The sequence below is a fragment of the Phoenix dactylifera genome, unplaced genomic scaffold (assembly GCF_009389715.1).
Source record: "Phoenix dactylifera cultivar Barhee BC4 unplaced genomic scaffold, palm_55x_up_171113_PBpolish2nd_filt_p 000438F, whole genome shotgun sequence".
Lineage (NCBI taxonomy): Eukaryota > Viridiplantae > Streptophyta > Magnoliopsida > Arecales > Arecaceae > Phoenix > Phoenix dactylifera.
In genome coordinates, this window is record NW_024067873.1 from 220,475 (window position 1) to 247,400 (window position 26,926).

Below are 26,926 nucleotides of genomic sequence, written 5' to 3' on the forward strand. Positions count from 1 at the left end.
TGCCCTTTTCTCATGGATACTCCTACCCCTTGGTCATCTCAAAGTTAATTTCGATGGTGGTAAGTCGGCGGATGGTGTGCACGGATGAGTGAGATTTGTGATCAGGAACCATTAGGGTGGGCTGATTGTGGCCGAGGGGCATCGCACCATTGGCCCTGACGGCCATTGAGGCGGAGCTTGGGGTAGCTTGGGCGGGCATCTCCTATGCGCGAAGAGTGCTCAGAGCAGAGCGGGTACACCTTGAGGGGGACTTCTTCATAGTGATTGATTGGATTTGGGGAGTAGACCGTTACAGGGATCGTCACTCGCTGATTGGTGGCATTCGCAGACCGGTCAAAGAGATAGAGTTTTTTCAGGCAGCACACGTCTTCAGGGAGGCAAACGGAGCTGCAGATTAGGTTGCCTCCTTCGTGGCTCGGCACTCCAGTGACTTTATTTGGACGAGGACTGCTGACACCCTCTTCCATTGCTTCATTTTTTTTTTTGACTTATTTGGCTGTACTCATGTGAGGATTATATGAAATGCCATTTTTATCAAAAAAAAAAAAAAAAAGGGTAGCTCAAAAGTAGGATCGGATTTACAATTTAAACAGCCATATACTGTTTCCTTCAAGCTGAGGCTTCTCTTAGCGGCCATATCCCTATCTCAACACAGCCATTCAGACGTTCGAGGAATTATAAATTGTTTCTTATGTATGGTTTGGAACACTACGAAAGCTCAGTTAAGATGCCTTCTTGGTTGGTTTGTTCTTGTACTCTGCTACCTCCACCATCGTCTCAGATTATACAAGCTAGCCAATTTTATGAGTTGAAATATCGCAATTGAAGAACTAGAGAGTGGAGTTTAGCCAAAATTTTGTACGAGGTTCATTGCACACGGTCTAAAGTAGCCTCCATATGGCAGGATTTGTGATGAATTAATCCATAATCGTGCGTCATATATAGAGAGAATGTTGCGCATGGCCTGAAAATGGTTTCATTATTTCTGTGCCGAGGTTTCACCTTGCATATCGCATTCGTTACAAAGTGAAAGGACATTTTTGATACGAAGAATAGCAGATAATATTAGAATGAATATTTTTCAAATTTAAAGCTATTGTTTCTTTAATGTAGTAGAAATACCTATAAATATTTATCCCATATTTTTATCTCCATACAGTGAGGGCAATCAGTTCAGGCTATAGCCTCACAAACTAGTAGTCTTGCTGGTGTCGGCTTTAAAATCTAGTCCAAAGTCTGTTTGGGCTGGAACTGATCATAGGCTAGGCTTCAAGCCTAAACTCTGTTCGTTTTAATTAGGTTTCAGACTGATCCTATTTAAAATTTGATCTTTTCTGTGCCCAAGCTCAGTCCATGAACTCTAGATTGGGCTAAGCTCGAGTTACTCTCTAGCTTGACGTTGGTCCTTCAGCAAGGTTGAACTTAGTCTAGCCCAATGAAGGGCCGAGTTTAACCTATACCTAAGTGCGGCCTGACCTACCGGACAAGGTTTCGCTTGGCCAGACTGTGGCAAGACGGGGTTAGATTCGATCTAGGATTGATGAACCCTAAATACGATCTATCTTTGAATGGGTCAAAAAATTGAACTTAAACTCCAATCTGAGCTATATTAGGTAGAGTCGAAAAATTAGCTCAAGATGTTTCTTAATCCCATGAGGAACATACCCTGCGACCTGATGATAGCTCTTCCGGCTCCATCTCTTCTTCCTCGGCTCTCCTAACCCAGCCGATCCCACTGGATTCGGCAAGGTTTCTCTCAAATATGCCCTTGGATGTGAGGGTCATGCTTTTTGTCCTTCGCATAATATCTCAAATGCTTATATTGTTCATTGAGAACATGTCAGATTGTGTAATCAGATTATCTTCCTCAGAAATTGACAACCCTACTAGGTAATTAAGCCTGCAAATGTAGTTATACCGAGTGAAGCCTATATTGTAATACCCAAAATTATTTGCCGTGGTTAAGTTTTATGGGAATTAAGCTTGTCTCACGCATTTGAATCTCATGTCGTAGAATCTACGAGATATATTAGTGCACACTTTAGTCAGTCAAGTTCCAGCTGACACTCATATCATGTAGGTACCACTCTAAGTTATGAAAAAAAATGTTTTATCCAACCTTTAAATTATTGTTATTTTATCAAAAGTACTCGTACAGAATTGAGAACCTCAATTATCAAAGGCGTCATGTTAGAATATATATCAAAACAAATATATTTACGCATGACACATAACCGGTCATATTCCACAGCTTGGAATATTAAATTTGCAGCCTATCATTAATTTTAATATCATTAGTAACTCATTTCAGGGAGTTAACATAAAGTGTGTACTCCAACTCGCTGTTCATACACACACTCACATGCGAAAATATTTGTACTAGTCACTTGTTTTGGATTATAAGCAAAATATTTCTACTATTTAAAATATTTCTAAATGATCAGGATTTCTAATTCCCAAAAAAAAACCATCCAATTACTATTTGGACCAAAACAAAATATAGATCACATATAGGTATGCAAGTGCACATACACATTTATGAACCTAAACATTCTTGAATTCTAAGTCTAATTTGCAATCCAATCCAATCTAACGACTTATTAAGTTATTTTAAATCCAAATTATAAATTTCTGCAGGTTGGGATGCTCCATTGCCACCTGCACCGGATAGCATGGCAATGAATTTGTTATGTTGGGCTAGAAGTTGTATTCATTCCGAAAGATCGTTTGCTTCTCGAAGGTTCTTGTCCGCGACGGTAGATACCGATCGCTCCCTGGAACCCAATAACGAAAAGAAATGTGAGCTTCAATATATTGGTGTTTCAATAGCTTCTTTTTTTTTTTTTTTGCCCTTTTAGTAAAAAAGGGTCCATTTCATCCTTTTTGGTAGATTCAAATCTTCAATATTTAAAATAAATAAACTGTTGATACGCCATACATTTTTATCATATATATTTGTTTTATTTTAATTTTTAACATGCTTCCATTCTGATGGATTGACGTGATGGAAGGGCTAATGTCCTAGTGATGGTATGGTTATTTGTTTTGGTATATAATAAAAACAGAGAGGCATGCTCATTACCTGCACGCATGCACAGACGCAAAAGAGGGGGGAGAGAGAGAGAGAGAGAAAAAAAAGGGAAAGAGATAAAAGTAGCACTTGAAATCAGCCTTCTCTTGTGTTCAAATTAAGAAGGGTTTCTCCAGATGTGCAGGCTTATTTGGATGCTAGGACATTTTCCTTGTGGGCCTTCTCTTGTAATATTTGATGGAACACAATTGACATTAGGGACAGCTGCAGCACTAATAACGGTGCTTTAGTTTGCGACTGAAATGAGAATCGAAATCAGAGTCAATTGGAATCAGAATCAAAATGGCTACATTCCTCGATGCATTTGGTTCATGACTAAAATCGGAATCGGAATGGAATTTAAATATCAAGAAGAGTCAGAATTGGATTTTGGAGGATTGAGACATTTCCATTCCCACTTGGAATCGTAATCGGAATGAAAATCTTTCCAAACTTCTGGAACGAGAATCACTCATTCCCATTCTCATTCTATAGCACAACCCCACTCCCCCCCCCCCAACCAAATATGCCCTAATTTCTATTTCTAGGATAGTTAATTGAATTTACATAATTTACTGTATTTCTAGAAAATAGAGATTGCTTGTGCTAGCTAGGGGTGTAATCGAGCCAAGCCAAACTGAGAAGCTAGAGGCTTGAGCTCGACTTGATTCAAAATACTTGAGCTTAAAACTCAAGCTGGGATCAATTAAGCTTTAATATCTAAGCTCAAACTCGACTCAATAAAAAAAAGAAACAATACTCGAGATCAACTCGACTTGACTTGAATATCAATTGAGCCATACTCGAGCTCAAGTTCAAGCTTTGGTCAATAATTAAAAATATGGTTAAACAAAAACCTAACATATACTCCATGGACTTGCATAGAACAGAAGGAGTTTTCACGGCAGGCTTGAAGAACTTGCAAAAGAGTCTATGAACTAGACCTGCAACACTAACTTTCTTTCTCTGTCAGTTGCATTTGATCGAGATCAGGACCCCCCAACGGGGCTAGGGGCGGAGGTGAATAAATGAATGAATGAAGGCAGTATCCTCTCGTGCCCTATTAATTAATCAAGTGCCATCCATTACATCAAGTTGGTCTATTGGGCGCGTACCTCTAATAGAAGATTCAGTGATCCCTTCTGACAAGACAAGCAGAATTGGTTTAGATATGGGTTAGAGCAGTGAGAGCTTTTGTAACTCAATTTTTACCGAAGTTAAATGCAACTGAATTTTGGATTGCATGAACATCCCCCTAGAGGGGGAGGGGGGTAACGTTCCTTAAATGGAAGGGGAGGGGGTTCGGGGGAGGAAAAACCATCCCCTCACCTAATGATTTTGTTTGTATCCATGTTGGCGTTTTTTGATGTGAATTCGGTGAGGAAACCTAAGTAAGAGATGAAGAATTAAATATTAAATTAATAATATGTAATAATAAAATATAATATTATTAAAATATATATACTCTGCTGAGTTCGTAAGTTTTCAAGCCGTGGATTTTGCTACTCGAGTTTGACTCAAGCTCGGTAATAGTCGAGTCGAGTCGAGTCGAGCTCGAGCCGCTCATGAGCTAGTCGGCTCATTTGCACCCCTAATGCCAGTGGCTGCCCTATCTCTTTAAAACACCCCTTTCAATTATTATTTTAAAACGAGGGGCTTTCATAGAAGATCTTACCAGATAGATTAGGTCCTCCATTTGTTTGACTTTATGATTCTCAAAATTCAAAGAAAGCTAACAGTTGTCAAGGAGGTGAGAACAAAAGCGCCTTTTTTTTGTACAACGGCAGCTCATACACGATGGATGTGGGTGCACCCAACAAAATCAGAAAAAAAAGAGATAGCATAAAGGATAAGGGGTAGACACATGGTTCTCCTAGATGAAACCTCCAGAGTGATGAGCCGCGAAGGAGACAACCCAGTCAGCAGTGCCATTCATCTTCCTGGAGACATCTGTGGCCCGATAGGAGCCACACTCTTCTAAGAATCTCTGAATGTCGTGGAGCAGCAGCCTTTCGCCTGCAGTGCAACTCCAACCATGAACCCACTCGATCACTGTGGTCGAGTCTTCCTGGAGGATAATACGGTCCGCACCCAACATATGCCTCGCATAGGTGATGCCCTCTCATGTAGCTCTGAGTTTGACACTCACGACAAACATGCCGAAGATCCACCTACCCCGGCCGCCACTAGTCTGGCATCGTGGTCTCTGATAACAAATCTCACACCTCTATTGCTCTCTCTCTCGTCAATACTGCCATTAAAGTTCACCTTGAGAAAGTCAGGAGATAGGGACTCCCAGGAGATAGACATAGTCCTGGGTGTTACAGGAGCATAGTGGGAACCCTAGATTTTTCCAGTCGTCTCGAGGGATGACGACACAATAGTACCAATAATCTCCACCACATGAAGTAGGCTATATCTGCCAGACTGCCACCATCCTCGGATGCACTCTATTGTTCTAAAAGATCCAAGCATTTCTATCTAGCCAATAGTGGTAGGTCAGATAGGCACCCTGATCCCCCGCTTTTCAAGGCTGGGCCTTTGTGAGGAGACCTCCAGGAAGTCCAGAGAATTCTCGGTCGACGTCCACCTCTGCCGAGGTTTAGGGGAGTCTAAGGCACACCCATAGACCTCAGCGGCCCACGGACAAACCGACGAGGATATGAAAAATAGACGACTCCACCTTCGGACAGACCACCACTTTGTGGGGATTTTCACCCTCGTCGAGCCAGCATGCTTTTGGTAGGCAGACACCTCCATGCCACCTTCCAGACAAATAAGGCCACTCGAGGGTAGATGCGCAGCCTCCCAAATCCCAAGCCTTATCAATCTACCAAGCCAAAGTCTCCTAACCACCTCGAATAAGTCTCGGACTCTCACCTCTGACCTTTTAGTCTCGCTCCAGACCCTCCTGTCCACCACCTCCTCTACATGAACCAGCAATGATAAAACCCTCTCAACCAACTGCTCTCCAAACACCCACCGGACCAGGTCCTTGTTCCACTTTCGCCAACAAAAGCTCTTTGATTGGCCTTTTTTTCGTAAATTTTGATTGGCCTTCTTTAAGGGCATGTTTACTGCCTCTTTTTTTTTTTAAAAAAAAGCAATATATAATCTTTAAAGTCAAAAATTATCTTATAACATTATTTAAATTTTTTATTTTAAAATAAAAAAATAAATTTCTATTTCTATTTTTTTATTTTAAATATATAAAAATATTTAGTAAAGTTAACTAATGTTAAAAAATTAAAATATAAATTATATTAATGTGCCGGCCTTCAGCCATGGCACCACCTGCGACGGTGGCCGGCCGACAAAGAAAAGAGAAGAGGAAAATGGATCGTGAATCATGAGATAACTCGGCCTAGATCATGACCTCTCTCCCTGGCCAACGGCCACATGATTTCAGAGGTCTAGGGAGGCGGTGAAGCTCGATCTATTCCAGCGGCTTGTGGCAGTGAATAAGGAAAGGAAACAATCGAAACATAGCACCTTGTTTCAAATTGAAAACTCCGCAATTTGCTGGCCCAAATGAAGATGGCAACAACTACAAAACCAAAAAAAGAGAGATAACAAGGCATTGGACAATTACCTTGGTCCGGCGAGGTGGTCCGAAGACTTCCCGGCGAAGATCCAAGGAAGGGACTTGGAAGAAGGAATTTGAGATTGGTGGTGATTCTTGGAGAAATTGGTGATGGCTTTCAAAGAGGAGGAGGAGGATCTTAAATAGAGAAAATTCTAGGATTTGCCAATGTTTGGATCGCCTTAGGACTCTCGGACATGCTCAAGTGCCAATGGGCCTGGCTCTTCAGGACGACCCACTAGCCCAAAAAAACCGAGCTATTACAAAGCCACTCTGTTTTAGTGTCCCGCAGATAGTGACCCATGTTGTAGTGTCGTCCAATCCACATAGACTATAAACCGAGTTTGCTTTGATACCATTTGTCACAATCCAAGACCTCACCTAAAATGGCTAGTCGGAAAATATTTTTTAGATTCTTTAGTCTTGTAGAAATACCCAAGATCTCCTTGGCGAATAATCGATGTGGGATTAAATACGTCCGCACGGCTTCTCACAGACCTATGACCGAGAATATCTTTTTTATAAACTCGTTGACCATGGACGAGGTTAAAGAACTGGACAGAAAATGTGGCTCAAAGTCTCAAACATCATCAAACTGAAGAATCTGGAGTCTCATAGAAGTGCTCGTATATATCTACCCAGCAACGAACACTACTAATTTCATCTGAGCATGCGACCAGGGAATCATTTTGGGATCTATAAATGGGACAGCTCTCAAATGCCATTGTACACCAAAGCTGTATCCCACTAAACCGCATGATTTCCCGGTCCCCAGCTCCCTGGTACGTGGGTTTTGTATCACCTTGTGGGCCTCGTTCCAGTTTCCTCGGTCAAAATGGAAAACCTTTTAGAAGGTGCGTCTCAGAATCAAATGAAAGTGTGTTTCTCTTCTCTACATGATTCTTCTCTGTTGGATTATAAAAGGTTTGGGGAAAGCATCAAAACGTTGATTTCGTGTGGGACACAATCCTAAAACTCCCAGTGCGATCTAGTTGGCTTCCAAGAAACAAAGTCAAAGGAAAGTTGGCGAGTATCACCTAATCTCAACGTGTGGAAATTTCATTGGAGCAAAAAGATCAGCGGGCGGTCTCCTTACCAGATGAGACTCATCTACAATCGAGGGCAATTATTTCTAGAGACAGTTCCTGTGAGCACAATTCACCACTTCCTTTATACTCCTAGAAGCAAAGAATGGCTGGTAATTAACCAATGTCTACGGCCCAGGTGCTCATCAGCAACCCAATGGGCTTCGTCCAGGAGTTATCTTCGATCAGGGACAGGGGCAGGGGACCATGGTTGCTAATAGGTCATTTACTTCCATTCTTTTCCCCAGCCGAAAGAAGAGGTTTCAGTGGCAACACATCAACTTCTGTAGATTTCAAGGATTCCATCAAAAAGCTCCAACTGTCTGAAATTAAACTAAACCATGTTCAATTCACATGGTCAAACCTCAGAGAGGTTCCTACCTTTGCTAAGCTTGACAGATGTCTGGTTTCCACCGAGTTGCTCGACTTATTTCCGTCAGCTTACTCTACCCACTCCCAAAGACAACATTGGATCATCTCCCTCTACTTTTGGATCTCAACTCATGTTCAACACATAAGAAGCCTTTCCAGTTTGAAGACTTTTGGTACACCTCTCCAGGTTTTGACGAGCTTACAAAAGGTTGGTGGTCTGCAGGGACTCGGCTTGATCTGATCAAAGAGGAGAAATTTTTTTTCAACAAGCTCAATTTGAATCTCTCAAAAATAACTAAAAGAATACAGAATAATTATAAAATAGGACTTAAGTAACCTTTTATTTTATTGATGATTAAAAAATCGAGAATACAAAGCCTCTATTTATAATACTAACAAGTTCCTCTAACACAATTTGGATATACTCTTCTTAATCCTTGTATGACTCTCTTTTCTAACATAGACGTCACTAGTAGAAATCTTCTCAAAAAAGCTAAAATTCTTGAGAAGGTAGATCTCGACTTTTATATCAACTCTGTCTTCCTATCCCCCCATCGATTCTTTTCGAATAGAAAGCTATGCTCGGTCAAAGGTCTTACATGAAAAGAAACTCTTGATTTGACGGGCCCGTTTCAGGCTCCCAAAATGATGGAATTTAGGCTGATTGCTAGGGGGCGCTGCATTCTAAGGGGTGGCGTCACGTTGTAGATCCCGAAACACTGGGTCGATTTTAGAAAAAAAAAGATCATCTCAATCGGACGTGCTTGACCAATGTATTGTCTCCCAAAATTTGACTATGACTTGGCTTTCCGATTGTGGCGGATCTTACTTCTGATATATTCTGTCCAGCCCTACTTATAGTGGACAAATGGTTATATCGATCTGAGAATCCTCCTAGATCACGACTGCTAACCTGATCTTTGAGATTTAGGCAACTTAGTCGAAATTGAAGGTTTGCAACAAAGAGGCAAATGGAAACATCCTGAAGAAAAAGGTTTCAATCAAGCAGTGCATTCTCTAGATTGACTCCAAGAGGAGATCAGATCTCTGTCACCACGAGAGCAAAAGGAGCATATAGATTTTAAAAATCTCATTTGGATTCAATCCTTGATGCCAGAAGAAATTTTATGGAGACAAAGCAAGGGAAAAAATGGATCAAAGCTAAGAGATAAAACATAAAAGTTTTTTTCATATCTGCGCCAAGTAGCTGGAGAAAAGAAATACAATCTCCTACATCAAACAGTAGGACTCTCTCATTAACCCGCTTTTGATATGATCAGTGTTGAAATCCCTCACTTGTCCAAAAGCTTAAGCTTATAGAGATTGATAGATTTATTTATATATTTTATATTCTTTACACTCCCTCTTATATATGTGCTGGACTTTTTTTAAATGGGTGAGCCCCAACATGTGAAATTTTTAATAATGGGTTAAAGAGTGCAGAGTCAGGGTTCGAACTCGAGACTTCTGCTCTGATACCATTGTAAAATCACCATTGTCCTAAAAGCTAAACTTATAAGATGAGATAGATTTATTTATATATTTTATATTTTTTACAATCAGCAACTACTTTGCAACGTTGATGGGTTGTGTAAGATCATCCTTACTGGTGAGATTCTAGGATTCCTTTAACCAAGGGGAGCCACCAAAATTCCCGATTGAATTTTATCATCGAACTTGGAAAGGAAAGCTGTTGTCGTTGGGGGAAAATAGGAAGTCAACCTTCCTTCTGCGGGCAGCAGCGATCGATAAAATAGAGAATCGGAGGAGAGAATTTATGGAGAGGTAGTAAAAGCTGTACAAGAGGTCATTTGCCTACCAATTGGGAACAAGTTTGCAGACCTGAAGCATTAAGAAATAAGAGGACTGGGGGTGAATAGATCTGAGACTTTCAACCGCTTGTTACTCATGAAGAGATGTGAGAATTCTACTAGGAAACAGCAAAAGCCGTGGAGGAACCTGATACACAAACTCTACCATTCAAATATTGCAGAATCACAAGAGTCATCTTATCGCCTTCGACATGCCTCAAGCGCCTGGAAAAGTGTTCCGAAAGTGCGAGGCTTGTTCAGAATGTGCGAGGCTTATTCATGCAAAGCATTTGTTTCAAATTGGGAGATGGAAATCAAGTGGCATTTTGGCAAGATGAGTGGAAAGACGCAAATGATTTCAAAGCAGAAATTTCCAGAACTATTCCTACTAACAAGAAGACGAAATATCAGTGTCAAAGAATTCTTTCAGACACAAGATCATACAAGCCTTTTCCATACGCCGTTGAGTTCCAAATGAATGGAAGAATACGACTGTCTCACCACAACAGAACCGGATGGCATAGAATGGAAGTGGAAAGGTGGAAACAAATTTACAGTAAAAGACAGCTACTTTTTCTTCAGCCATGGGGGAGTCGCTTCTCGATTTGCAAGTCTTAATTGGAAGATGCCGCTTCCGGGAAAAAATCAAGGTCTTCAATTGGCTAGAGTTTAAACAACAGCGTTTCTCACAGCTGAAAATCTGGAAAAAAGAAATTTTCCGGGCACCATCTTCTTGCCCGCCATGTTGCGCTGAGGCAATAGATCACAAGTAGATTCCTCTCTCCCCTCAGTCCTGCATAGCTATCAGAGGTCGTAGACAGAATGGAGATCTTACTCCAAACCTGTGTGGGTCGATTTGGAAGGAAAGGAATGGCAGGATCTTTAATCTTGAAGCAAGCTCAACGGCAGTAGTTCTTGGAAAAGCACTGCATCCGCTGGAAAGTTGGACCGAGATTTAACGAAGAGAGCCTTGGGTGAAAAGTTGCCAGAGACCATACGCAACTCAGGAGGAGTTGCAGTAGGGGCAGAGCATCGAGATAAAGATCTCGACCACTGAAAAATGGCGAGGATAAAAAGCGGAGGGCCAGCATCATCGGAGCTACATCACCGGAGCCTGCTCATGGCAAGCTCGTAGCAACGGTAGAAGCTGGCCTACTTTAAAAATCCAATCAGATTGTGTACCAAGCTCTAATTTGAAGCCACTGGCCAACGGCCAACTTCCCCTCGCTACTGCTGAAGCCATTAGTTATCCTTCTTTTCTCTCTTCTTTTCTGGTAAATACCTTATCGTATAAGTAAATGTGTGGTTCCATCCTCCTTTCTCATCAAAAAGTTTAAAAAAGATCACTATTGCATGGTGATGCAGGCATTCCCGCGCTGCAGGAAACATATATTAGCAACAGCCCAAAAAGTCGACAGGATTCTTTCTTTTTTTTTCTAACATCTGATAACATTAGGCAAATGAATGTTAACGAATAATTATCATACAACGAGTTTACCAAAGTTTTTGAGTGTGGGGCCATCTAACAACTTAACAAGGTTACAACAAGAATGATTTGTCACTAGTCAAGGACTAATACATCGTGCAACATGCCTGACAATGTCCTAGCATATGATTTGGTGTAAATCTGTCTTGAGATTTATGGTCTAGAAAAAAAAAGCGAGAAAAATTACAACCATCCAAAAATGCGCCGCCTTTTTCATGTTTGCGATCTTGTGGTGGTGTCACAACAATTCTTTCAGCATTGGCTAATGCCCACTGATTGAAATCAGGAGAAGAGATTAACTCTTTCAAAGCTTTGTTTGTGTGTTCTTTAGTAATCATATCCCCATTCTTCCTCTGAGAATTTCTTCCTCTCAGGGGTGTTGTGAAAGGTCGAATAATAACTCTCCTCAAATAGCAACCGCGGCTGTCTATTTGTTAAGCCTGTGAAGAAGCAACAAAAATCAGGATATGCTTAATAAATGAACAGGGAACAAAAATCAGGATATGCTTGATAAATGAACAGGGCATTCTGGTAATTAACTGGGATGAAAACATAGTGACAAACCAAAGGACTGGGGAATTGCAAGAAGCCTGGTTCAAATTTCTGGGCTCGAGGCCTGGCTGAACCAGAACCTGAACCCTGAAACTGTGAGTATTCAGCATGAGAACTTTTGGAGGGTGAAGTTCGAGCTCGAGTTCTGTTAATGCTCTTGATCATCCGCCTGCAAATCATTAGGTGTCAATTTCTCACATTAACTTGAAGGTTGATTCCATGAGAATCTAAAATCATAAAAAAAAGGCAGCACAAAGCTGTCAAAGAGTACAAAATACTATAGTGATTTTTTGGTTTAATTTATGCAACTATAATAAATTAAAGGATATCTTATCTAGTTTTGGGAATTTGATAAAAAAAAAAAAAAAGACGATCCAATGCACGGAGGGCTCCTCGCATTGCAGGATCTGAAGAGGGTCAAATATATTACCTTTGTCTCTGCATGCAGAAAGGTTATTCCATGTTTCGAACCCATGACTTTCTGATCATAATGGAGCAACCTTACTGTTGTATCAAGGCTCTTACTCTTTAATTTAAAATAGTCTCCAAATCGATTTTTTTCCATGCAAAAACATCTTATAGATGCAATCTTTTATTGGAGAACCCCACCATAGTGTACAATTAATACATTATAAATGGTTATATTTACATCTAACAGTCCATAACATGATGTGGGTTAGTAACCCTGCTATGAGAGGAGGGCAGGAATCTCTACCCATGTAATTTCAACCCTCAGATGCATCTCTACCCTCCAAGAATGACTCCATTGCCTCACCTGCATTGTTTAACTATAGAGAGACAATATCTCACAATATCTAAAATAAATAAATATACGAATGTACATACATACACACATGTGCCTATTCCATATGTACGTATCTATGTACATGTGTATGCATGTATGTAGGATGGATGTATGGATGCATGTGAATGTATGTATTGATGTATGTTATTATGTTCTAGAGTCCCGTTGTTGAATGGTACATGTACATAATAATCACTATTTCGATGGAATCCCATTCCAATTACTGTTATATCACAAGGATAATAATAAATGTTGACCATACCGCTCCATTCAATTATAATAACAGTCATCTAATAATCATTCCATGTTAGTCCAACAATCACATTCATTCTAAGAAAGGTGACATCAACAAACAACAGCATTTATTCTAAGAACGTGCAATTACACGTGCCCAACACTGGTATATTGAAGGGGAAAATCCATTCCACCAGTCTCCACCAACAAGATGCCTATAGATAACCTCTATCTTTAATAAAAACAACTGTCTTGGTTCAGTTCTTGCAAACTCTTAAGAACAAGAAAAGTTTGACAGCCAAAGTGGGAGAATATTTCCAAAGTTATATAAAGTAGTAGAAGGCCCCGTTTGGAGGAAGCTGTTAATAGTAAGAGCTTTTAGAAGTAGAGATTTAGGAAGTAGAGCTTTTTATAAAAAACTATTTGCTGTTTGTAACTATATTTCTAAAGTGATGTGGAACTTTAACATGTGTTTTGGTAAACAAACTGAGAAAACTACTTTTGATATGACAAAATAACATAAAGAATATTACATAGTATTATACAATAGAGCATAATAAAATATAAAATATATTAATACATAAATATATGATATAGTATAATATTAATGTAATATAATATAATATTATATTTATAGTATAATACAATAATAAAGATATAAAATATTATAATTATTAGCATAAATTAATTTTCCATCCTCTCAATGACTATGGTATAATATAACATAATATTAAATTATTTAACATAACATATTAATGTATTATGATATAATATAATATTATATTATATTTATAGTATAATACAATAATAAAAGTATAAAATATTATAATTATTAGCGTAAATTAATTTTTCACCCTCCCGATGACCAGTTATCTCTTTGTGTAATTATTATATTTTACTATGGATATTTTGGTCCAAAAAGAAAAAAATATTATAACTCAAACAGCTTTCCGACAATTCCTAAAAGTACTTTTTCGGAGAAGCTCCAATCCAAGCTATTTTATCTTTCTGAAAAAGCTAAAATACCTTTCCAAAAATTTTATCAAACACTCTTATTTTATCTAAAAGTGCTTTTAGAGGCCAGAAAGTACTTTTTGGCCCTCCAAAAGCTCCCCTAAATGAGGCTAAAATCTTTGAATCAAAGCCATTCAAGTCTCTCACACTGGCATGTGCCGAACAACAGTAGTTTCTTAGTTTCGGTGTTTGAAAACACTTGGACCACAATCCACACAACTAGTATATTGACATTAACTCAACAAACCCTAAACTATGTACCCATTTGATTCCAAACTTGGACCCAGACCATACTGACTATTGTTTTCTTGCTAAATCATGATTCCTCACAAGAATGTATCGTAACTGTGTTTATTTCTTACATGCTTGTGAGATGAGCACAAGGCATTCATTGCTCAAGTTTACAGATATCTTACAGGTCACTTGAGCTTATTTTACTACCAATACAACAGAAGTTGCTATTAATAATGTCCTCATTCAGTGATTTTTGCACCAACTGGGCCCGTGTCAATAGTCCTTTGTTAATGATTATTGAGGGAAGAATTATGCAGTACACACAACCACAATACAAAAAGATAATTAGCAATAGATATCTGCTCGAGCATAGAGACCTTGCATGGTGAACCATAACAAGATGTCCTGCAAAATCTGTAAGACAGATATGTAGCCATAATAACTGTCAAAAAAAAAGAGAAATGTAGAAATAATAAAACTACAACACCAAAAAGGTAGACAATTCTTGAGTGTGATGCTAGATCATAGAGGAAATAGAATGAAAAAACAAAATGCTAGCTCTAAGGCTAAAAGTGACGTGTCGTGACATCTTACAAGCACAACATCATTATTTTCCTTGATCAACTGGAGACCTAATCCATAATTGTCCAGCAAAAATGCCATATAATATTCTTTAAGTACTGAGGCTTGAAAAATATACAGCATGGTCACCTGAACAATCGACGTAGAAATCTTGCCTTCCCATGTGTCCTCGTTATTGCTGAAAACTATAATAGCAAATCCAAGCACCTCAGCAGCGAAAAGGATGTCCAGAGAGCTCTGACCAAAAAAGAGAAATTTTCCAAGATCAGGATCATAAACTCGGAAATGGCGTAATAACAACATTGAAAGGGAAAAAGAAGTTCCAAAATAGTGAATGATGGGTTGGAACGACGAACTGAAAAACAAAAAAGTAGAAAATTAAAGGAGTACCTGAAGAATCATCACAGCTGATAGTATATAGATTGCCCATTCAACAAATAAGCCACACCAGAATCAACCAATCCATCTTCTGTCAGTACAAGTTTGCGGACACCCCAATAACCAAACCAAGCTCCAGCTAGTACGAGGCATACAAAAAGTAGTATACCCAGCTGCAGTGACAAAATTTATAAAGGGGAAAAATTTATTAATGACTTGTAGCATATTCAAAATAAGGAGCATCAGCATGGCTGTTGCACGACAATAAGTAAAATATTGCTGACAATAAATCATACAGCTTGCAGCACTAGCTGCCAAATACATAACCTTTTTTTGTGATAAACTAGAACTATAGATTACATTATACATACCAAGATCGGCGGAACCGTCCCGAACCGCCCGTTCGAGGCGTCCCGAGCCATACCGGTGGCAGACCGCGACGGCTTCAGCAAAGAAACCGAGACGCCGTCGCCGGAGGAGAAGGAAAGAGAAGAAAAGAGAGCAAAGCGGAAAAGGGAGGGAGAGGGAGAGGGAGGGAGGCTGGCGCTAGTGCAGGCGGCGGAGGCCAAGGCCAAACTCCTGTTTCGAACGAAACAGAGGTCCAGTCGTGGCCTCCGCTGTTCAAAACAAGGGTCCGGTCATGGCCAATGCCGCCTGCACCAACGCCGGTCTCCGTCAGCCCTCTGTCGGCCTCCCTCCCTCCCCCGCTCGCTCTCTTTTCTCTCTTCCCACAGTCTCCTGCGTCAGTACAAGTCCAGCACGGCACAGACACGTACCGACTCGTGCCGCCGACAACCGGTACAATGCCCGATACCGGCACAGCAGATCCTGATACACACTAAGTGAAGAAGTGAAGTAGCAAAGAATATAAGATTTCATATATGATGAGAGGCAAGGTTCCAAGACCCCGATCTCGATGCCGGTGTTGGACTTAGGACCGGTCGATATTGGTACCAAAAAGCCAATACATTGTGGCACCCTAATACCATTCTTTGACCATAATTTTTCCCTTTTCTTTTTATTTCATTTGTTTTCGAGTTGTTTAGGGTTGTTAAGACTTGTTTATGATTTGTTTAGGTTCTATATTTAAGAGATTTTAGGGTCCATGATTGGATTATGATGCAAGTATCGACATGAGCATCAGTCTTGTTAGTTTGTTTATTATTTTAGAAGTTTATGTTAGGTCCCACTCTCCCCCTTTTTTCCCTTATTCCTCTCCCTATTCAAATGCCAACAATAAAAAAAGGGGAACTGACACCTTGTTGACCACATCCTATATCAAGTGGGAACAATTAGTGTCCGTTATGCTCCGCATGATCTCAGTTGGTACCAAGCACCAACGAAGTTGGCACCTATCCTAGGTACATCCTAGGACTTGGTCAATTACCGGTCCAATCCGAACGAGCCGGTTACTAGGACCAAGTCCTTAATCCTAATGTGACGATCAAATATATATGAAAAGATTTTTCAGAAGTAGTTCAATAAGTGATTCAAAAGGATCACCAGATCCGATGTAGACCACTTGGTCCACTATGAGAGGCTAGATAAAGCATAGGAGCTAGATCTACAACATCAAAAAGATGAATCACATGTCAAACTTTCCAAAAAGCCATAACTTGGTTGTACGACGTCCAATTGATACGATCTTTAAAAAAAAAAAACGGATAACTTGTTGAACTCTAAACACCCTCTCTCAAAGAGTGCAAGGTGCCAGCAATCAAGGCCAAATTTTATTACAAAGTATGTCGTCTCAGTACCGGGCCCCATAAAAGTACCACACTATCACTGTATCGATACAGTACAAGGCCAGTCTGGCGTATCGAATGTCAGTACGCCCCTCATACCGTCTACCAGTACCGAACCGATATAGTACGGTACATTCTGTATCGTCTGGTTCGTTACGGTACGACAAACCTTGTTCCATTGTTTGAACCTTAAAATAGGGCGATCAAATTCAAAATTTTCTTTTGGAAAAAATTTTTGACCGGACATATCATCCAATCTAGAAAGGCATAGGTAAAGTGACTGAAGGTAAAATCAATGTAGAAATTGAGATCTACCTTCTATAGAATTTTAGTTATTTCGTGTTTATTTCTGCTAGTCATATCTATTTTGGGATAGCTGAGTCTTATTTGAACTAGACGAGGAATCCGATCCGAATCATGCAAGGGTAGACCTCACTCGCATAATAAAGCCTATGTATCTCAATTTAGGATCAATGAAAGAAAAAAGAGGCTTAGACCTTACTTTTGCCACTTTTTTTTTACTTTTTCTAAATTTTTTTGAGAGATTTGAGTTGAGCAGGTTGAAAAAATTATACTCTCTCTTATCAAACTAATGAGGACTCCATAGAAGAAATTTATATAGAAGAAAAAATTGAACATAAGAAATATAGTCAAAGCAAACAAGTGTTGCCTCCTTCAATCCAAAATTTTGAAGTAGAGAAAGCTTTGAAAGGTGGGTAAAGGGGAAAGAATTAGGACATATGAAATACTCATCTAGGACTTGAAAAAAATGGGAGACATTAAATTTGATTCACTAGCTTATTCGGTGAAAAATTTGAAAAAATAGGAAGATAGAAAATGACTAATGGAGAAAGTAATTGATAACTATCGATAAAATGTGAAGTACAAAATTGCACCACTTATGGCAGGATTAAACTTATGAGCCACCTCATGAAGGGTGAAAAATCAAAAATTAGAGTTGACCACAGCAAACTTAGAGAAGTTAATTTAGATTTGTGCCAACATAGTTAGAAGTGAAAAATGTTTTCCAATTTAGCAATTCGATGATATCTTTAAGGCTAGTAAAAAAAATACCATATAGTACTTATAGGCATTAAGGAAAATTGAATTGTGAACTCCTTGAGAATGCTCATATTAGGGTAACTAAATGCATCAAAAGTAGTTTAGGAGAGAGGAGGATTTCTAATCTAAAGTCAAGGTCAACACTAAGTTTGTATATCTTTACAAATCATATTTGAAACTACAAGTAACATGTTGCATACTATTTACATGATATAGCACTGATTGACAGAGCAATAAGAAAGTTAACTATTAAACAAGAATTGTCACAGAAAACCTTGGAGCAAAATGGCACAAGAATTAGTAGAACATAAAATGCATTTTTTAATGAAATAGAAATGAAAATGAGGCCTCAGTAAAACAGATAGCCCAAAAAAAGGTGTGATGTTATTGTTACTCTGGATTTACAATACAAAAAAAAAAAAAAGAAAGAAATTACTGAGAAATGGATGAAGACAAAATTCAGTGCTTTATGGATGAAAAAGAAAAGTGCTCCAAAAATATCACATGATTGGCACATTCCTGGGTGAATTTAAAGGAAAAGACCCAAAAGTTGCATGTTGACAATGCTGGGCAGTAAAGAAGGCCTAAGCAAATGAGATAAACAAGGAAAAAATAAGAAATTTGAGATGGAAATGTGGAATAACTAGGAAGGGTAGAATGTGGAAAGAGTAGGAGTTGTGACAATCGAGGAAAAGCAATAGAGGATCTATTAAAATGGTACTGGCATGTGTAGTAAAGCTTTGAAGATGCCACTGTAATGATAGGTGCCTATAGCAAAACTGTGCATAAGAGTCTAGATCGCAGGCAAAGACATAAGCAGCAGAGGTATTCCTGAACAGAAATAACTGACAAATAAGGACTCACAAAGCCAGCTCCAAACAAGGCTTGTTGGCTATGAACCTTATGGTTACGCTAATATTCTTTTGTGAGAACTACATGCAAATGCCAAATAACAGAATTAAAGAGCCACATCGACAAGATGACTAGTTAGACTCATGTATCAAAAACACAAGCACATATACATCCAAAGATTTTGTACAACATACAAAGAAAGTAGCAAAGCCAAACATTTAAGAGATGACAAGCATATTAGTAAACCAAGATGGATTTATGCTAGAGATTTTGCTTTCAAAGCAATCGTCTTGTTTAGGCAACTGGTGGGAAGATTTAACGGGAAGAGGAAACTACATATGATTTATGTTGACCTATAGAAAAAACATATGACAGAGTACCTTGTGAAGTTAGTTGGTGAGCCATAAAAACATGGTTTCTCTCATTGCTTTATGGAGTTTCTAAGGAGATGGAGACGTACAGCAACATGTGTGCGAGCAACCTATGGCATAAACCTTGGGCTTCGACATGCAATTGGATTACACTAAAAATTAGCCTTAAGACTGGACTTAGATCGGTGATTTACCATAAATCATACGAACAAGAGGTAGATAAAGGTAGTTCTATAATGAATAGAATTAGCTGGATGAAATGAAAAAGTACTACAGGAACATCATTCTAATGCAAATTAGGCTACTCAATGGCAACTGGAAGAAAGAAATTGGGCCAACTATTATATATGAATTGGACTAATGCACAAGAAAGAAGGTACTTGACCTGCAGATGCATTACAAAAAAGATGAGTATGTCAAGTAGGATGTGTGGTGAGAAGGATTAATAAAGAAACATGGAATTTAAAGTAGATCCAACATTTTTTTTCTTTGTTTTTGGTGGTATGAAGAAGGCCTATTTGTCCAACCAATAAAGGAAAAGATTTGGAAGAAAGTGAGATAGTTGGCGGTTTGACACAGATTAGAACGAGCCCTTACAAAGGGGATGTAGATACTGGTAGCAGCGCCGAAATTACTAAGATTGTAGTGGTGTTCACAAATATAAAGAGGCTCGATTTGACAATGGCACTACACTTCGATAAATGAGTGGTAGATAAGGATATGCCGCACGATCTTATATAGCCATACTTTGTGGCAAGGTTGTTCACAGGCAGCCACCTAGGCACCTAGGCAGAACCTAACCATGGAGGTCACTTTCCAGTCCCTCAAGTGATGTAGCCAACCAAGCACCTAGGTTGATGAAAGTAGGGTTAAGGACAGCCTTGTCTTGTGGGAATCTTAAAGCACGTAGCAAAAATATAATATAGATGGCAGAAAATGAAAGAAAGTACGGAAGATTAAAAAAGGGGGATTTGTGGAAGCAAAACAATAAGATAAAAGGAAAAATGAATAGCTGAAGTATCATCAGGAAAGTCGGCACCCCAAGGTTATCTATCCAAATTCTTTGATCAGAGTCAACACCATTGAATCCCAAGAGCTGCTCAATTGTGGCGTGGGGTTAGAACCAGGTTTCTCTCTCATGGCTACTAAGTCAACACCGACACATTTGGAGTCAACACCACAACAAGAATCTTGAAGAGAACATCACAACTTTATTAATCAAGTTTCTATATGCAACATAGATGAGTACATGGGTATTTATACTCGCAGGGATTGTAAAGCCCTTAGGACTGACTCATAATTCTCGTAGAACTCCTAACTTGACTAAAAACCTTTTTTAATAGAGACTGATATGAATAATAAAATAAAAATTAATCAAATTTGTCTATGTCAAGCTGGCTGCAGAATGGAAAAATCATAATTTGCTGCACCTTTAAAACAACTTTCAATATGCCAATTTTTCACTAAAATGACAATATCTCCCTCATCCGGAGTTTGATTTAGGCATTTTAACTTGTGTCAAAAAACTATCTTGATGCCTGACACAATGGAAGTGGTTTCATTTCTATCCTAATCTGGTAAATCCATCATTAGCACTGATGTGCTAAAAGTAGATTGTTTGGGAAAACCACATTACTATGCCGATTCTACAGATTTTGAGTTCACAGACACCAATTGATTAAGGGCTAGCGTGTGATGCCTCCTGGCTCAGCACCAAATGGATCTGATGTGGTTTGGACCCTATATTAGGGCCCTCATAAGCACCTAAAGTCCATTATTTAGGCCTTTTATTGGACTTCCGAGCCTTCTTGGGTATAGGCTTTAATGGAAGGGGTTCATCACTTGTATCACAAGTCGATGCCTAAGCAGATGCCCAACTACCTAGGAGCCATCTTTGACTCAAGCAAGCACCTTGTTTGTTGATTTATCAAAAGTTATTAAGATTTTTAACTAATTTTTTTCTTTAAACAAAAAAGTATTAACTTTACGAGAAGTTTATTCCATTTAGATACCAATTGATGCTTAAACATGTCATGTTTCTAAGAAGCTTTAAATCACTTTAATTGAAAAAATATTGACTAATATAATTATTTCTAAGATTTCGTTGTTGCATACTTTAATTGATAACCTTATTGTTTATCAATAAGATGTTCTTTAATTTGCTTTATATGAACTATACATGACTTTATATATGAGAATGTACAATTGTGCTGGATTTGGGGTTTTTTCTTTTTTTTACTTAGACACCTGCTTGGCAGCCTAGGCCTTTATAGGGGTCAATGCCTAGGAACGCCTATGCAGCTCACCAGCCTTGATTTATGGGTATGGTGGATAATATGCTGCTGAAAGCAGAACACATAGAACTGTTGGTCCTAATAGTCCATTAGATTCCTTTTGTGTGACCTTCTAAGTTTAAAGTCTTGTTGTTGATAATTGACAATGTTATTGTTGTTGTCGTCATTTTGATGTTTGTGTGTCCGAGCACAGAAGAAACCCAATTGATTAGCTCAATTAAGAAAATGAAAATGTGACAACTCACCTAGGAACATATTTACAATTTGAACAATCCTCGTTTGAAAAATATCTATGAAGAACTCAATTTATTTTGCCACACAAATAAGCTAATCATTGAATAATTAACTAATTTTTGCCTTTTTCATATGGTGCACAGTTTTCTTCTGATAGCTTCGTTGATTAAGATATCTCATAATTTCTTTTGCTCCTAGGCTGCATTTGATTTGGCATAAAGCATGCATAAGGCTTGGAATAAGCCTAATGCTTGCCAAACAGCCTACAAGAAACTAGCATAACCAAGGAATAGTTATGCCAATTGAATTAGCTCATGACAGGCATAACTATTTCAAGAGGGAGCTGTCATAAGCTATTCATTGGCATAAAGGCATCTTGTAAGCCTATCTTTTACTTTTTTTATGAACAAAAAAGTCCTCATAAGTTATTCCAAAAAGTTTAGCCAAAGAAAACTTAGAATAACTAATGGTGTAAGTGTAACTATTCCTGTAGGCATAACTTTTGTTATTTTTGATTTTTCTTGTTGCCCAACCAAATGCACCCCTAAAGTTCTCTCCATAATCTAGCCTGATTATAAGATAACAAAGAGCCAATACATAATTTTATGGGTGTAGATTAATTAAGGGTACCAAAATGACACATAAATGAACCCAATCAGTAATCCAATAGCACTGGTTGCATAAGCAATCCTAATCAGCATACGTGAGATGAGCAGGTAAAATCATAGCTCCATGACAAAAGTTATAACACAATAAAGCATAAAGAAACTTACATACAGGATTGTGCATGTCTTCACTGATTCCTATCTCCACAAGTATCGTACGCAATAACCCAGATAGATATCGTAGAAGAAAGGCCCCAAGGCCCACCTGTCATTAGAAAAGAAATACTATGTTATTATGTGATGGGGGATGATAGGATGTGTATAGCTTTAATACATTTTAAAGCCAGCACTTACAACTGACGAGTACATAAATATTGCAAGTGAACTCTTTCGACCCGTCGGTAATAGCCTCATGCCCTGCAAATGCACCACCATACAATATCATAACTCGATAGTTGAATTGATAGACATGTAATCTACTAGGCCAGTATAGAAGAAAATCTAATGAGAAGTTTGAAATGATGGCTGATGAAAATAGAGAAGCCTAGATGTAATCAAGCATCCTGCTGCTAATTGACACATGATGTAAAATCAAAAAGAATTACAATTCAACAATTTAAGTAGGTATAACATATCAGTGACCATCTAATGCTTGATATTTGTTTAGCATATGCAGCTTTTATTTAATAGGAACAGAATGGAATAATCAGGGACAGACAGAAATCATATTTTCAATTAAAAATATTAGAAAAATAAGGCAGATGACAATCAGAGTTGTCGCCACCTAGAATCATTGGCCATTTCAAATGATAATTTTCACTTATAAAAGCACAATAATTTATCATGTTTGTTTTGTTGATAACTAGATAACATGCACATGTTAACTTCTTTTGAGAATACAGAATAATCATTTTCATTTTGCTTAAAAGCTAATCAATTCCACAGATATGTTTTCATGCAACCTATAGCAATTTGTCTTTTATAGCACTGGATCACATTCAACAAAAATCAGAAGAGGCCATGATAAGAAGGTTGCAGATTGATACAGAGAGATTTCAGACTGGGTCTTTGTGTAATTCTTGGAAACAATGGTAGATATCCAGTGGTAAATAATATTCCATATGAGGATGGATAGTTGGTAAACCAAAAAAAGTTAATATTAAAATCAAAAACATAGAAAGGATAAGTTAAACTAGCTATTTGAATAATTGCTATTAGGTGACCATTGATGTCCGTACTACTTATGCACCAACGAATGCCAAACCTACGAATGTCAGAGACTTTTCCTAGAAAAAAGATGAACCAAGAGTAGATCACATGTATCAACAAATAGATTAAAACTACTCCCAGAAAACATTGAAAAGATTGTTAGGTGATACTCAAGAAACCTCGAGCACACAACATTAGGTAACTATAGAAATATAGACAAGGAGCAAGAAAAAAATAAATGAAGTATTAGGAGTCCAAGGATAAGATGACCAAATTTAAATGAAAAACAATTTGAGCACATTTTAGAAAATATATATTGGAGGAACAAAATCAAGACTTCAGGAATAAATCTAATAACCCACCATATTTGGCTAAATAAATAATAAAAAAATATAAACTATTAGCATGTGGGATCATATTATGTATTAAGAAATTTAACAGTGAATTTTTAAAGAGACTATATAAGCAAACAACATACTTGTAAAGAAATGGTGATGAAATAGCAATGTACATGGTCAAGAGAGAGGACCAATATAAGAACAATTATCTTGACATACTGAATAAACCTATGGTTGTCAATTGATCCAAGCAACTTGAGTTCTGCTCAAGGTCAAATCAATAAAACTTGATCAGAATTGGCATGGAGGGTGAGACTTGGCGCAACAGTAACTGTGATCCTGTCGCAACACAGAAATAGCCTCTTTACATGCGAGAGTAAGGTTGCATACATGTGACCCTCTCCAGACTCTGCAATAGCAGAAGCCTGTTGCATTGCACCGTCCTTTATCATGCTTGGCTTGGAAATATTTTAGCAAAGTTCAAATCTAAGGTTCAAAGCTAATTTTAAGCTAAGCTGGAGAGAAACCATGCTCAATCAAGTACCACTCAGTAAGTTTCAAAATTGGGTGTATAATTATAAAGTATGTGTGTTGTTGGAATAACTCCCACAGCTGATGTTTGGATGCTTAAAGTGAAGTTAAGGCTTTGAACGGTGGATCATTTGAATTGTTGGTATCAGGTTAACTTTTATTCAAGATTGAATTGAGCTTGAATGTAGATTCTATTAAGGGATCATGCTCAATGGAAGCTCAGTTGATGTTGACTCAATTTGAGATTATCAAGATGACTGAAATGAGATGACATCCAGCTTGGTTTCAAATTAGGCTCAATTTTTAAAAAAAATCAATCAAGTTTAATCTCAACTTAACCTCAAAACTTTTTTCATACTAAGCTTGATCAAATTAGGGCGTAATCAAGCTGAGCTCAATTACAGCTCTACATGTAGCCCATTCATTCAACTTTCACAATTATTATAATACTTATCCAATGATACGGTTTAGTGCCAGTCTGCAGGAAAGGCATTCATTGGTCCACTCTTTTTTGTTATTTGATCATCTAGCAGCTTTCACTCATCCTTTCCTTGCTCCCAGCAAAGCTTCCAACAACCCATGACTGCCAACCAACTCTTGTTTTTTACCCTCCTTAATTTCTTCAAGAAATTTGTAGGATATGTATCAGAAATAGTAACATTGTACCAAGCCATTAATATGAAATTAATTTCATGTTTTTAGGTCCTTTCTATCCATAACTATTTTAAGGATCTATAAATACAGTAAAAGATTTTTCCTTCAGAGAGAAAAAAAGCATCTAGGCCGTTTTTTTAAAAAAAATAATAATAATAAAATAAATAAAAACAAAATGCATCCAGGCAGCAAGTGCATGTAAAGCTTAAAACATTCGAGGAAATATGAAAAATTTACTCCTAAGAAATGACAAGCCAGCGGAATTAAAACCTGCAAGCTTCATCATGAGCTGAATAACAAAATATTGGGTGATATATTACCTGGAAAAGGAGCATCAATATCACCACGATGATACCCAATGTCATCGCCCCACCGTAATAGAAAACCACTGACTCGCTAAGAAAACGGGCCATCATCATCATAATCATCCCCAGGACCAAAAACACTAGTCGATGAAACAAGAACTCTGCAGAGACGCAAACCATGACCTAAAAAATCTGGCACACACCAAATATGAAACTCGCAGTAGTATTCCATCCTAGAATGGTAAGAGAATACCTTCTTCAGTGGATATCTCGATTGTCCTTGATGGATCCGGCAGCATCCGTATGTCCAAAATCTTGTATCCGTACGGCGACATGGATTGAACCCATAAATTCTTGGAAAGCTTCTGCCACTCACCAGGAGGGCACATCCCTAACCCAATTGACGCATTCCTAGGAAAATTCAAAGAACCAAGAGAAGAAATTTAAGACAAGAACGAATCAAAACAAGAAGAAAAGGGCTAGGGTTTGCTCGATTACTGATGGAAGCAGAGCTCGATGGTCTGGATTCGGAAGAGGGCGTCGCGCTGGGTGACGGAGAGCCGGACCTTGAGCGAATGGGCGAACTTGGTTGGATGGCGGAGCCTCGAGACGCCGTGGATGTGGACCCGGTTGCAGGTCATGACGGAGCCGAGACGGGAGCCGGGGGAGCCCTCCACCGGCCGGCCGGGGGGGAGTTTAAGCTTGCCAGGATGGGAAACGACTGCATCCAAAGAACACAGATGAATTGGGAGCAGCGAGAATATTTGAGAGAGAGAGAAGGGAGAACCTTTTTTACCAGAGAGCTCGTCGGCGGAGGTCGAAATGAAGAAGAAGGCAAGAAGGGGGATCGCGAAGCGGAGGCGGCGGGTGATCGGCATCGGAGATTGGCTGGGCGGGGTTTAACCCTTGGGGAAGGAAATGGAGGGAAAGGGAACGAACGTTGCTTCAAAACGCGTTGATTTGGTAGGCGAGAGGAGATGCAAGGAGCCTGCTTGGCTGCTTCTATACGACGAGGCGGTAGCGTAGGTCGGTTGCCCGCAGCGTTAAAACTTGTTCTTGTCACGTGATGCTCTCGTGAGGGGGCATATGATCTATATTTTTTTAGAATTTTTGTATGTATATTTTTCTAAATATATAAAATGACATGGATATCTTCGTATAATTACTATTTACATATATATTCTTGTTTTTTATCTTTTACTTATGTACTTATATTATCTAACGTCGTTAAAAAATAAATAGCTTAAAACTAAAATGATTGAAATATCCTTATAGGTAGATATGCAAAAAAAAGTTATAAGGGTATACATGCAAATATCAACTTTACGAAGGTATTCATGCAATTTCTCATATTTAGAATTATATATATTCAAAAATTCATTAGAAAAAAAAGGTCGAAACCCGGCTAGAACTAAAGCTGCAAATGGGTCGAGTTGCCCCATGACCGACCCGACCCGACTCGTATTGGAGGACCTGTAGGGCCGGTTCAGGTCCTAAAATTAGACCCATTCCATTTTTTT

The 26,926-nt window shown here is 38.5% G+C and overlaps 1 protein-coding gene across 1 annotated transcript; it reads right to left on the minus strand.

Annotated features, from left to right (window-relative positions):
* Positions 1 to 11,975: 11,975 nt before the first annotated feature.
* Positions 11,976 to 26,420, minus strand: LOC103721613. Its single transcript, XM_008811882.4, is given in 10 exon segments — positions 11,976 to 12,128; positions 14,958 to 15,065; positions 15,219 to 15,265; positions 15,268 to 15,379; positions 22,542 to 22,634; positions 22,724 to 22,786; positions 25,422 to 25,567; positions 25,660 to 25,817; positions 25,905 to 26,127; positions 26,203 to 26,420. Coding segments are annotated over 10 exon segments (1,053 nt in total). The 5' UTR covers positions 26,285 to 26,420; the 3' UTR covers positions 11,976 to 12,107.
* Positions 26,421 to 26,926: the final 506 nt, after the last annotated feature.